This window comes from Monodelphis domestica, chromosome 3 (genome assembly GCF_027887165.1).
Source record: "Monodelphis domestica isolate mMonDom1 chromosome 3, mMonDom1.pri, whole genome shotgun sequence".
Lineage (NCBI taxonomy): Eukaryota > Metazoa > Chordata > Mammalia > Didelphimorphia > Didelphidae > Monodelphis > Monodelphis domestica.
The window spans coordinates 387,915,872-387,928,866 of NC_077229.1; the positions used below are offsets into that span (position 1 = coordinate 387,915,872).

The following is a 12,995-nucleotide window of genomic DNA, read 5'->3' on the forward strand; positions in this document are numbered from 1 at the left end:
ATGAGCTATTTATTTAAAAAGATCAACTATCCTATAATGAAAGGGTTAATTTCATTTTGGGATGATCTGCAACCCAGGGACAGGCATCTTTGGAAAGGTGTTCATTCACCTAGGCTCCACTGCCAAGTAGGAAAGTTGTGAAATGCTTTGTGAATTATTTCATGTCAGATAACTAAGGAGAAAATAAGAACAGTAACCTTTATTACAGTTATTTCACCTTATTAGCAAAGTATAAGGTACAGCTCTCATCTTTACCTATTCACCTACACTACAAAGTGGGAGGAAAGCATTGAATAGGTGTAATACAAATGCACAGTGAATAATAATGATAACATTTCACATGTATATAGAGCTTTACAAAATACTTTTCTCACAACTCCTTCATCCCTTTAGGACAAAGAAAGTTCTCCACCTTCAGAGCAAGAACTGTTGGGAGTTAGGATGCAAATGAAAGCATAAAATTTTTCAATTGTTTATTTGTGTTTATGTTTTGGGGTTTTGGTTGTATAAGATTACTCACTTACAAAAATGAACAGTAAGGAAATGTTTTGTATGATAATACATGTATAATCCAGATCGAATTGCCTGCCAGCCATGAAAGGGGTAAGGGAAGGGAGGGCAGGAGATAAGTTCAATCATATAACTTAGGAAAACATGTGGAAATTTATTACATATAATTGGTAAAATAAAAAATAGAAATAAAATATAAAAAACCCACAACTCCTTGATCCCTAAGTTCTTTGATTCCACACAGGTAGTAAAGATATTATTATTCCTCTTTTAATGAGAACGAAGCAGTAAAAAAATATAGACATACATTAAATTATAGTAACTACATTAAGGGACATTCAAATCTATAATCCTATAGAAAGACTCAATTTTCCCACATAAAACACTGAACATTAACTAAATGGTTCAGTGGTCAGGTTCATCATAACCCTTTAAGCTCATCAAGTAGCTAATATTATATTCAATTTGGATGCATATCAGGATCTCAAGTGATTTAGGCATGAAATTCAAGCAGGATTTTTACTTACCTCTTGGTATTTTGTACCCAGTCTCTCCTGGTTTTCTCAAGTTTCTTAGGATATTGTCAGAATAAACATTTATTAGCATCCCCATTAGCCATATGGCACAACCTAAAAGGGAAAAAATAAAAGTAAAGATTTCCCTAGTGGTTATAAATATTAATATAACATTTAACACAAATTAACATAATTTTTTCTTTTTAAAAATTGATTTAATCATTATCACTACCAAAAACAATTTAAACACATGCAAAAATTATGTGCTATGCCACAAACTTCACATTGTTTATACTTTCTTTAAAAATACATAAATTATATATTTGTACATTGTTTATACTTTCTTTAAAAATACGTAAATTATATATTTGTGGTAATATAAACATTCTCTCCTTTTGAGTCCCCTCTGGATTTGTTTTGATATTTTTTCTCTTGATTTTGTGGCTATTCTTTTTAATGTAATCATGTTATATATTATTCTTATTCTCTTTTCATGTCTTCATATATCCCTTATTTTCTATATACTTCCAAAATTTATCATTCCTAATAACAAAATATATTTTATATTCAAGTATCACAGTCTACTCAGCCATTCCTCTTAATCATTGCATTTGCGTTATTTCTAGTTTTTTGTCATTACAAAGTTTCCATAAATATTTTCATATATACACATACTCACAATAATGCCTTAGTACCTAATCCTAGTAAGGGGATCTGTAGGTCAATGACCATGAACAGCTTAACAATTCTTAATATATATTTCTATTTCTTTTTTTTTTTAATTCACGGCAGATCTAGCAATGTAATATTATGTCTATATCTCCATGTTCCTATCAGCATTTAATTGGATCATCTTAAGGTCCATCTGATTGTCAGTTAACATGTATAATCAGGACTATATTTAGCTAAAATGATCACTAGGCAACAGATACAATTTGTTGCCAGATCCATAATTTTTCCAAAACCAGGTCTTTCCGATTTTCTACCTTTTCCAGTACTAATATATATATCAGGAATGTTACAGAAGACAGACATCAATCTTACAGCAACCCAATCCAACAAATTGTGGTATATGATGGTGATGGAATACTATTTTGCTATAAGAAATGATGAATAGGATGATTTCAGGAAGAGCTAGAAAGATAGACATGGATTGATGCAGAGAGAAATAAGCAGAATCAGGAAAACATTATACATGGAACAACAATACTGTGGAATGATCATCTGTGATAGACATGTCTATTATTGGTAATACAATGATCCAGGACAATTCTGAGGGGCTTAGGACAAAGAATGCTATTTACCTCCTGAGAAAGAACTGTTGGAATCAGAATGTAGATGAAAGCATATGATTTTTCAATTGTTTACTTGGCTTTATGTTTAGAAATTTTGGTTTTATAATATTATTCAATTACAAAAATGAACAATATGGAAATATGCTTTGCCAATGCAGCTGAGGAAGTCTCTAGGTGAAACGATTTTTTGTGCCACTGGACCCAGGCTTCCAACACCGAGAGAGTGGGACTGTCTCTGTGCATCAACTTTTCCACTTAAATCTCCTTCACGCACAAGTGTCTTTGTGCATACTATGAAAACGCACAAAGACAATCATCATACTTGGTTACCGAAAGACTACTACTACTATTAATATATGTATAACCCAGATTGAACTGCTTCCCAGCAGGGGGAGGGGAAAGGGAAGAGATGTGTCATATGTGTCATATGTGTCATATGTGTCAAGGAAGTTCATTCCGTCCCCCTCCTGAGTAGCTTGACCTGTCCATCAAAAATTCCTGACATAACACAGTTGTGCCAGGTTTGCGTCCCTGTACATGCTGTACAACAATAAAAGTTGAGGCTTTGGGCTTGAGGGAAGGATTGAAGCAAGAACAGAACAAAGAAGGAAGAAGTCGGGAACAGAGCAGGCAGGTAAAGGGGGTAAGGAAGAAGAGACTTGCCAGCTAGGGACCATGTGTTCAGGTTACTTAGAGAAGTAATTGTCTACCCTTTCTAATAAACTTTATAAAATATATATCTGGGTAGAAATATTTCAATTCTTATACATATAACTTAGGAAAACTTCTGTGAAAATTTGTTATTACATATAATTGGTAAATATATATTAAATATATATATATATATATTATATTTTTAAATGTAATTCACATTTATTAACATTTTAAAGCTTGTCAGTTAGAAGGGATCTCAGAGGCCATCTCATTTAACTGAAGAATTCTGTCTATAACATACCAACAAAGTGTTCAATCTTTGCCTAAAGACTTTCTCTCTACTGTACTAATCTTCTTATTAGGGAGTTAAAGCTATCCAAAGTTAATATGAAGTCCATGCTACTAATTTAAATACAAAGCTTATAGGTAATCTAGCCTTCATAAACTCTAATAGTTCATTATTTAAATAGTTTTTTTTAAATTTCTATTTCTACATTAACCTCAAAGTATATAGTATAAACATTATTATCTTCATTTCAGTGATGAGGACACTGAAAGAAACTCAGGTAGTTAAATAAACCAGGACTCAAATCCACTTCTTCTGCCCCTGAGATTGATATTCTTTCTACTATATTATGTTGCGTTTTAATAGTCAGAAATAACATTTTATCATGTAATTGGTTATCAGACTTACCTATGATAAAACGGGGATCTTTTATCCAGTTATCAGAGTACTCTGCATAATTACTCAAGTATTGGCTTTGCAAGAATCCATTAAGGGTGCAGAACAGAAATGCACTCAAGAATATGAAGAGTGGTACCGGCTTTCCTCCACGAATCAGAAAAGGGAAAATTAATGCCCTAAGGAGAACAATTGACAATTTAATAATCACATAGATTGGTGAGCTCAACAAAGGAGGTACTACCTACAATGATGCAAATTATAATCTATCTATGCTTCACCACCCAATGTAGCCCCTTTCCCCTTTCTTCTGTCAGGAAAGGAAGGCTAAGTGTGGAAGGACTGACATATCCAGTGTGAATGAAACTGGAGCATGCAGGCTCTCCATTTGGCATCCTTTATTCTATGCATCCAACCTGCCCATCTATGAACGAAAGAGATGGGTTAGCCATATGGTAAGAGTAAGAAATACTGTTACAAATAAACTTGATCTGAAGGCTCATCACCAGAGTTATAAGTACTTATTAGCAAAGATAGAGAGTGGAGAGAGAGATAGAGAAAGAGAGTGAGAGAGATTTCAGATTTACTAATTTAAGAAGATCAAATATCAGATTTGAGCCCAGCAAGGTCCCCCCATGACAAGCTGTCACTTCCCAAGCATCAGCCCAGGGAGTCAGTCCACTCAAGAGCAGAAATTAAAAACAACAACAACACAACATATATATATATATATATATCCTACTCTCCTTCTGAAGCTTGCATTTTAAACCCCACTAGCTCCTCCCTCTGTGGTGACATTGTATGTTGACACTGATGCAAAGCCAATAGAAATGACATTACTCTGTGACACCTATGTCTTATTGTTGGGGTGATGTGGGATGGAAGTATTTTACTTCACACAATACATAATGTACAGCTGATGTGCTTTACTGGTATTTTCTTAATGTTATCTTTAATACTTTAATACTACCTTCAAATCTCTAACAACCTAGTTTATGAAATTTAAATAAAATCAGAAAGTCATAGGCTCTTAGTATGTGGCTTAAAGGTAAGGTTATTTTGTAAATTAATTACTTATTGTTCATTATTAAAGATTTCAGTAATATAAAATATAGAAAACTATTAAAATAAATGCTTGAGGTAAGAATGATATGAGATATAGAACTCATAGTGGTATTGCTAGATCCATGGTTATATATAATTTTATAGCTCTTTGGGCATAGTTCCAAATTGCTCTACAAAAGGGACAGTTCAGGTAACAACTCTACCAACAATATATTAGTGTCCCATTTTGCCACATCTCATCTGTGATAAAAGGATGAAAAGGTTTGCAATTTTCAAAACTGTTGCAAAAAAACTGAGAAATGCAAACCTAGGAATCACAGTGGCATGTGACCAAGGGTCACAAGGGAGCCTGAGGATCTGGGAAGATTCCATGGACCAAATGTTTGTCTTGACCTTGTCTGCTCTCCTGGAAGACCAAAGGAGGAGTTTGCCTGTGACCAACGGAGGGAGGAGTTTTTTTCTGGATTCTGGCTGCTGGCAGCATCAGTCTGGATTTACTTGAACATCTAATAGCAAAAGATCCTGGCTCTTTTTGATTTGGACTCCTGTTGTAAGATTGGGATATTTGGGAAGTTAAGGTTTTAGTTTAGTAACATAGATTAAATTATTTAATATAGTTTAGTTAGTTTTAAAATAAGAATAAGTATATCCCTAAATCCTTATTCCTTTCCCTTCCCAAACAATAAAGCAGATTTATTTATGTTTTCCTCTTGTTTCTCCCTTATCTCAAATCTTACCTTAACACATCCAACATATATCATTTTCCTTTATTGTCATATTGGCCAATCTAAGAGGTGTGAGGTGATACATCAGTATAATTTGCATTTCTCTAATCAAGAGTAATTTAGACCATTTTCATATAATTATTGATAGCTTTAATTTCTTTATCTGAAAATCGCTTGTTCATATCCTTTGCCCATTACTAATTGGGTAATGACTTGATCCAGTTATTTTTGTATTTGAGAATTCAGGCCTTTCTAAGAGAAATTTGCTGTAAAATGTTTTCCCAGTTTGTTTTTTCCCTTCTAATATTGGTTATAATGGCTTTATTTGTACAAAGCCTTTTAAATTTAATATAATAAAATTTATTATATCTTAAAATGCTTTCCATAGCTTGTTTGGTCATAAATTCTTCTCTTCTCCATAGATCTGTCAGGTAAATTAGTCCATGCTCCCCTAATCCTGTTATGGTATTATGTCTAAATCATATAACCATTTTGACCTTATCTTGATACATGGTACTAGCCTATACTAGTTTCTGCCATACTGTCATATAGTGATATTATCAAATAATGACAAATTATCTCAAAAGCTGAGATATTTGGGTTTATCAAATACTTGATTGCTATGGTCTTTCCCCCCCTTTATATTATGTATCTAATATATTCCATTGATCTACCATTCTATTTCTTAGCCAGTACAGATAATTTTGAAGATTATTGCTTTCAAAATGAATATTCTTTATTATATTTTTAATTTGGAAAATAGTATAACCAGGTAGCCTAATGATATAATCCAACTGACTATGGTAGTGAATTATTGTATACCCTATATATAGTACATTAGTAGAAAAACACAAGTTGTTGGGAGGAAGGGAGGAAATAGGTTTAGTGGTGTCCAATTGTGGTAACAAATATAATTCTTTGATAATATAGATAATTCAGAAAACTTGATAATATAAATAAGAAAACTTCCAAAATCCATGAAAAAGCATAACAGTTGTGAATCTTAAAACTGCTCAGAATCTACCTTGGAACATTTGGTTAAGGCTATTCCCCATTTAAACAATGAAGGTAGTTGGTCAGGAATGTATATGAGAACTTTACATTACTCCACCCATACTTAGGCATACTTTAGGGGAAGATAAAGTTGTAAAACTCCTTACTGAACAATAAGAAAAAGTCCCCAACCCATACTTATAATGAGGCCAAGCCCTTAAGATAGGACTATTTTTAGATCTAATACAAAAGGGTGCTAAGTACCTATGAAGGTCAAATTAATCACTAAAAGGGCAAGCTTAGCAAAGAGATGTGAATTAAGGTGATAACAAGATATGAATTAAGAATGGTCAGTCCTTTGGAAAACGTCTCCTGTGATTGGTAGATGTGAAAACTTAGGGGAGGTGACATAGGAGAAATTTCTCTTTAAAAGGAGCTCTCTGAACCAGTTCAGGCGAGTTCGAGTTAGTTCAGCTTTGGTGGCTGAGTTGGAACTTGGACTAGTTGGAGTAGCTGGGTTTCTTGGTGGTTGAACTTGGTTGAGCTCAGGAGCTGAACTGGAGGGTCTCTCTGAACACTAGAGTTTTGCCTGGGACAAAATCTTATGGTGAGTGATTAAAGACTGACTTAGTTTCTCTCTTAAAGAGAAAGGCCTAGGCCAATGGCCTAGTCCCTAGCCTTTTCTTATTTCCTCTTACTCTGTCTCTCTCCCTTTCTTTAATTCTTTCATTTATATTAATTAAAATCTCCATAAAACCCAGCTGACTTGGGTATTTCTTATTTGGGAATTTTTCCCATGGCGACCACTTATTTTTGATATAAAATCAAGACGCTAAAAATTATCTTTACAGTTTGGGCAATTCACTGTCTTGAAACCCATATTTTCGCGGTCACAGTTTATGGCAACCACTCTTTTGTCTGTAACACAGTTCAAAATTAATTCACAAGAAAAAAAGATATTTCATGCTCTATAAAATATTGTCAAAATAGTACTTAAAGACAACAAAAAATATTTAGTACTTGCAGTGCTATCACATGTTAAAAGAACATCTATAAAATACAATTATAGTATCAATTCTTTGAGTCTCTGCTGCCATCCCCCAACTTTATTAATGATTGATTCACTTCTTGTTTAGTATGAGATTACTAATTCAGTTCAGGATGGGTTAAAGACTCTGGGTCCTTCAAACATTCATCACTGGAAAGTGTACTTCTATTCACCTTCCTTTCAACACATTTGATACAGTGACTAGTTTTATGTAACACTGGTTTTTCCACAGGTTCTCTTTCCTATTGAATGAATTTGTTCACTAAGTATGTTACCCAATGTTTCTATTTTCTTTTCTTTTTTTTTTAAACCCTTACCTTCTGTCTTGGAGTCAATACTGTGTATTTGCTCCAAGGCAGAAGAGTGGCAAGGGCTAGGCCATGGGGGTAAAGTAACTTGCCCAGGGTCACACAGCTGGGAAGTGTCTGAGGCCAGATTTGAACCCAGGACCTCCCATCTCTAGGCCTGGCTCTCAATCCACTGAGCCACCCAGCTGCCCCCCCCCCCAATATTCCTATTTTCTAAATAAAAATTTCCAAAAATCAGAGGACAGATGCTTTGATTTTGCAAACTGTACATTATTCTACAACAACTTAAAGAAACACTTTACAGAAACAATTGAAAGTGAGCAATGAGACTAGTTCATATTTGGATAAGTTTCTGCATGTTCCATAGGTTATTACTTTTCCTTTGCACATATTGAATATTTATCCCTCTGGAGTTCAAACTAGATTTGGATTATTCCACTATGTCAGCAACAATAATCCCCATGGTGTGAATGACCTCAAGTGTTTTTCTGCATTTTAGGAAAAAATCTTTCATGAAGCAATAGTATTCCTATTTTCACAAATGGGTTTTGTAGTAAGTAGAAAGAGACCAGAAAACATGAGTTCCAGTCATGATATTTCTAATAACTAATTAAGTTAAAACTTCATTGGCATCAGTAACCTAGAAAATGGGTGGTCTAGACTAGATGACCTTTGGGTTCCCTTCCAGTTCTAAAATTGTGCTCATGTTTTGTAGTTCTTGCCCTTCTTTGAACAACCATATCACATTATACTCTTCTCACCACACTTCCATACTCTCTTTTGTGACTGTTTGTATATGTCTTATCTTCCATCTCAAATTATAAGACTATTCTGCAGTCTATAAAGAAATGATTGTCTTATTCTTCTTTTTATTTCTTCACTTCTTCCTTAGTAGCAGAACTAAATTAATTTAACTGAGGCAAAATAAAAAAATAATAAAACTTAATTAAGAGGGCATCAGAGGATACCCTGAATGAGAAGGGATACTAGTGCCCAATAGCTGGTAGAGGGCAAAAGGCAAAAAAGAGGGTAAGTGAAAGGAAAGCTACCAATCATGAATAAGTGATGTATGAGTTGGGAAGCCATCCATATTCCTTAAACTAAAATTCTTAAGTATTTTTCATTGTAATAGATGTTATTGACAAAAATATTTCCTACAGAAAAACATCTAAAAATGAGTTTAAGACCCCAAATTAAGAGTTGGAAAGCACCATAGAAACCAAGTCCAATCTCTCATTGTGTTATTATTGTTTAGTTGTTTCAGTCATATCTGACTCTTCATGACCCCATTTGGGGTTTCCATTTCCTTCTCCAGCTCATTCTATAGATGGGGAAACTGAGGCAAAAAAAGGGTTAAGTAACTTGTCCAGGATCACAAAGCTAGTAAGTATCTAAGGCCACACTGACCTCTGGAAGATAAGCTTTCCTGACTGCAGACCTAGCATTCCACTGAGCCACCTAGCTGCTCAACTCTCATTTTACAAATGAGGAAATAGAGTCCTAGAGAAATAAAATTATTTGCTCAAAGTTATACAGCTATTAAACAGGGGCAGGATTTAAACTCAAGTCTTTTGACTCCAAATCCAATACTTTTCACTATATTATCAAGCACCTTCTTACATATATCAACAAAAAGTTATGATTGTATATTGATTTACTTCATATACAAAACTTTTTAGGAATCAAGTGTGCAATATGAGATCAAACTATACTAGGGATACTGTCAAATTTTTAACAATAAACATTTCTTTATCTCATTAAATTTGATGTTAGGTTTTATAAGTCTTAAAAATTTTGTAATTACATTTTTCTTTTCCAAACTACATGTGAATACAACTTTAAATAATATTTTCTGACATTTTTCTTCCATGTTCTCTCCCTCTCCCCCTCCCAGGATGGCAGGTAATATGATATTGATAATATTGATTATAGATTTAATATTATTATCATTCATTATTAGTAAGATTAATCTGTTGAGTTGTAACTTGATTTAATAAGGAAAAGTCAGTTTTAGTTGATTGAATAACAAATATAAAACACCTATAATATATAATCGTAGTAGTAATCACTTATAATTACATAGACCCCTTTAATCATATATATAGACCTATAGAAGTAGTAATAATATTTTCTCTTGTGTGCAAATAAGTTCTATCTCTGCTTTTGAGATTGACTTACTTGATGTAGAAACCTGTTTTTGAGATGACTGTGCAAAATGACTGGAGAATAAGGTGACCATAGAGCAGTCAAAATTTCCACTGAGAATATGTACATTTTGCCAGTACTATTGTGAACATCCAGCCTACTCTTGAGCTCTCTCAAAAAGAACAGTACATAGGAGCCTCAGGACTCTTTCTTGGAGAGGACAGTGGACAAGTTCCTTTTTTCCAAAAAAAATCTATAAAGATCTGTCACTTAATATTCAGGATCTCTGACTAAGCTGGGACTATCTGCAGACTTGTTGACTCTATCTGTCTCATGAGCATATTGACAACAATGTATTTAGCTTTTGTGATATTGATTACTATCATATTAAAGTCAATTTGCTCAGAAGGTTGATCTCAGCCTTTGTTACAGACAAAAGAGTGGTTGCCTTAAACTGTGACTGCGAAAATATGGTTTCAAGACTTTGAATTGCCAAAACTGTAAAGATAATTTTTTGTGTCTTGATTTTATATTAAAAATAAAGTGGTCGCCATGGGAAAAATTCCCAAATATGAAATACCTAAGTCAGCTGGGTTTTATGGAGATTTTAATTAATACAAATAAAGGAAAGGGAGAGAGAGAGTAAGAGGAAATAATGGGAAAAGGGCCTAGGCCTGAGCTTTAAGAGAGACTAGTCAGTCTTTTATCAAATCACCACAAGATCCTTCCAAGCAAAACTCTAGTGTTCAGAGAGACCCAGCTACTCCAACTAGTCTGAGCTCCAACTCAGCTACCAAAGCTGAGTTAACTCAGAGGCCTAAACCCCTTCCTTTTAAAGAAAAGTTTCTTCTATGTCACCTCCCCTAAATTTCTACATCTACCAATCACACTAGACATTTTCCAAAGGACTGACCATTCTTAATTAACACCTGAGTAGACTAAAACTTTTGAGTAATTCATACCTGAGTAGACTAATCTTGTCCTTTGCAAGTTGCCTGATTAATTTGATCTTCATAGATACTTAGTACCCCTTTGTATTAGATCTAAAAATAGACCTAGCTGAAGGGTTCTTGCTTCACTTTAAGTATGGGTTGGGGACTTTTCATTGTTCAACCAGGAGTTTACAACTTTATCTTCCCCTAAGGTATGCCTAAGTATGGGTGGAGTAATGTTAGAGTTCCCACCTTCCTGACCAAAGTCCCTTCATTGCTTTAAAATGGGGAATGGTCCTAACCAAATGTTCTAATGTAGAGTCTGAGAAATTTTAAGATTCACATCTTTTATTTTACAATATGGATTATACACATGCTATCATGTAATACTTATTTCCATGGTTTTTTATGTTGTAAAAGAAGCTATATGTTACTCAAACAAGAAAAAAAATCTTATAAAGGAAATAAAGTGAAAAATGGTTTGATTCAATTGACATTGAGACTCCGTTGTGTTTTTCTATGGTAATTGATAATCTTTTTTGTCCTGAGTTTCTTGGAGTTGTCTTAGATGATCATCTTACAACATTGCTATTACCATGTACAATGTTCTGCTGTTTTTGTTTACTTCACTTTTCATCACTTGACATAAGTCTTTCCAAATTTTTTTATGATTGTCCTGATCCTCATTTCTTATTGCATAATATCCCATTACTCACACTCCACAATTTATTGAGTTGATATATTGATGGGCATCCCTTCAGTTCCACAAAAAGAGCTGCTATAAATATCTTTGCATAAATAAGACATTTTCTCTTTTCTTTGATCTCTTTGAGATACAAAACTAGTAGTGATATTGCTATATCAAAGGGTATGCACAATTTTATGGCCCTTTTGGGATGGTTCCAAATACCTCTCCAGAATTTTTATATTAGTTCACAACTTCATCAACAGTGTGTTAGTGTCCCAATTTTGATACACCCCCTTCAACAGTTATCATTTTCCTTTTTTGGTCATATTAGTCAATCTGACAGCTATGAGGTGATATGTCTGAGTTGTTTTAAGTTGAATTTCTCTAATTTAATAGTGATTTGGAATTTTTTTTTCACAGGAATAAGGAGTTTTGATTTCTTCATTTGAGAACTGCCTGTTCAGATCTTTTGGCAATTTATGAATCAGGATACAAGTCTTCTATATAGGAAAGCAGGACAAAGTTGACTAACACAAAGAATAAAGTAATTTCTATTTTTTCAAAAGCTATACATAGTATTTTTATGCACATAAATACTGTAATAACAAATACTAATTGTACTGTTTAACCAAGATAACTTTGTTCTTCCTCTTCTTCATTCTTATTTGATTTAAACTTTATAACACTGAGCCCTCAGTATGTATACCACGAAAAGGAACCCTGTTTGGTCAAGTAGAAACATTTCTTAGAAAAAAAAATAGTATCTTTCATATTTTTTCCTTTCTCTCTACTTCAAAGGACAGACATTACCCTAGCTCTGACCCTCATCACTTTTTACCTGGCCTCTTTCCTATGTAGCTTCCTATATTCCAATAGTTTTCTAATTGATCTTCTCATTTCCAGTCTCAAGTCAATTAAATTCAATAAGCCTTTATTAAGTACCTACTATGTGCCAGGCATTGGGCTAGATACTGGAAATACAAAGCCAAAAACAAAAATCTCTGCTCTTGATATCTTGGTTCCATTGGAGGAAAACAAGTAAACAGATAAATACTAGATAAGATAGACATATAAACTATACTATAATAGACATAAACTATTATGACCCAAAGTGAAAGACAATGCAAACTATGCCAAATGTGTTATGGATGGTGAACACTTTTCAGCCACCTCCAGGTTTTCACCCAAGTTGTCTTATGCCGTGTTCATCAAATCTACCCAGACCCCTAGTTTGTAAGGGACGTCACCCACAAAATCTTACACCCATGCCTTATTGTGCTTTGGTTCTCTAAGGCTATCCTGTCAGAGGGTAATCTCTGGTAATCCTTGTAGATTCTTCCACACTAGAAAGGCTTCTCCTCTAGTTATAGCAACAAGCAACAGACGGGGTCAAATTTCTCAAGGTCATACTAGCTAAGTAGAGAAAGTTATAAAC

General features: G+C 33.9%; 1 protein-coding gene across 1 annotated transcript in view; it reads right to left on the reverse strand.

The window, feature by feature from the left end:
• The window catches only part of SRD5A1 (steroid 5 alpha-reductase 1), a 28,946-nt gene that overhangs the window by 14,785 nt on the left and 1,166 nt on the right, over nucleotides 1-12,995 (reverse strand). Inside the window, exons 2-3 of the mRNA XM_003340594.4 lie at nucleotides 3,669-3,835; nucleotides 1,038-1,139 (exon numbers count right to left, since the gene is read on the reverse strand). Coding sequence (XP_003340642.2) covers nucleotides 1,038-1,139; nucleotides 3,669-3,835 — 269 coding nt within the window. The remainder of the gene's footprint in view (nucleotides 1-1,037; nucleotides 1,140-3,668; nucleotides 3,836-12,995) is intronic.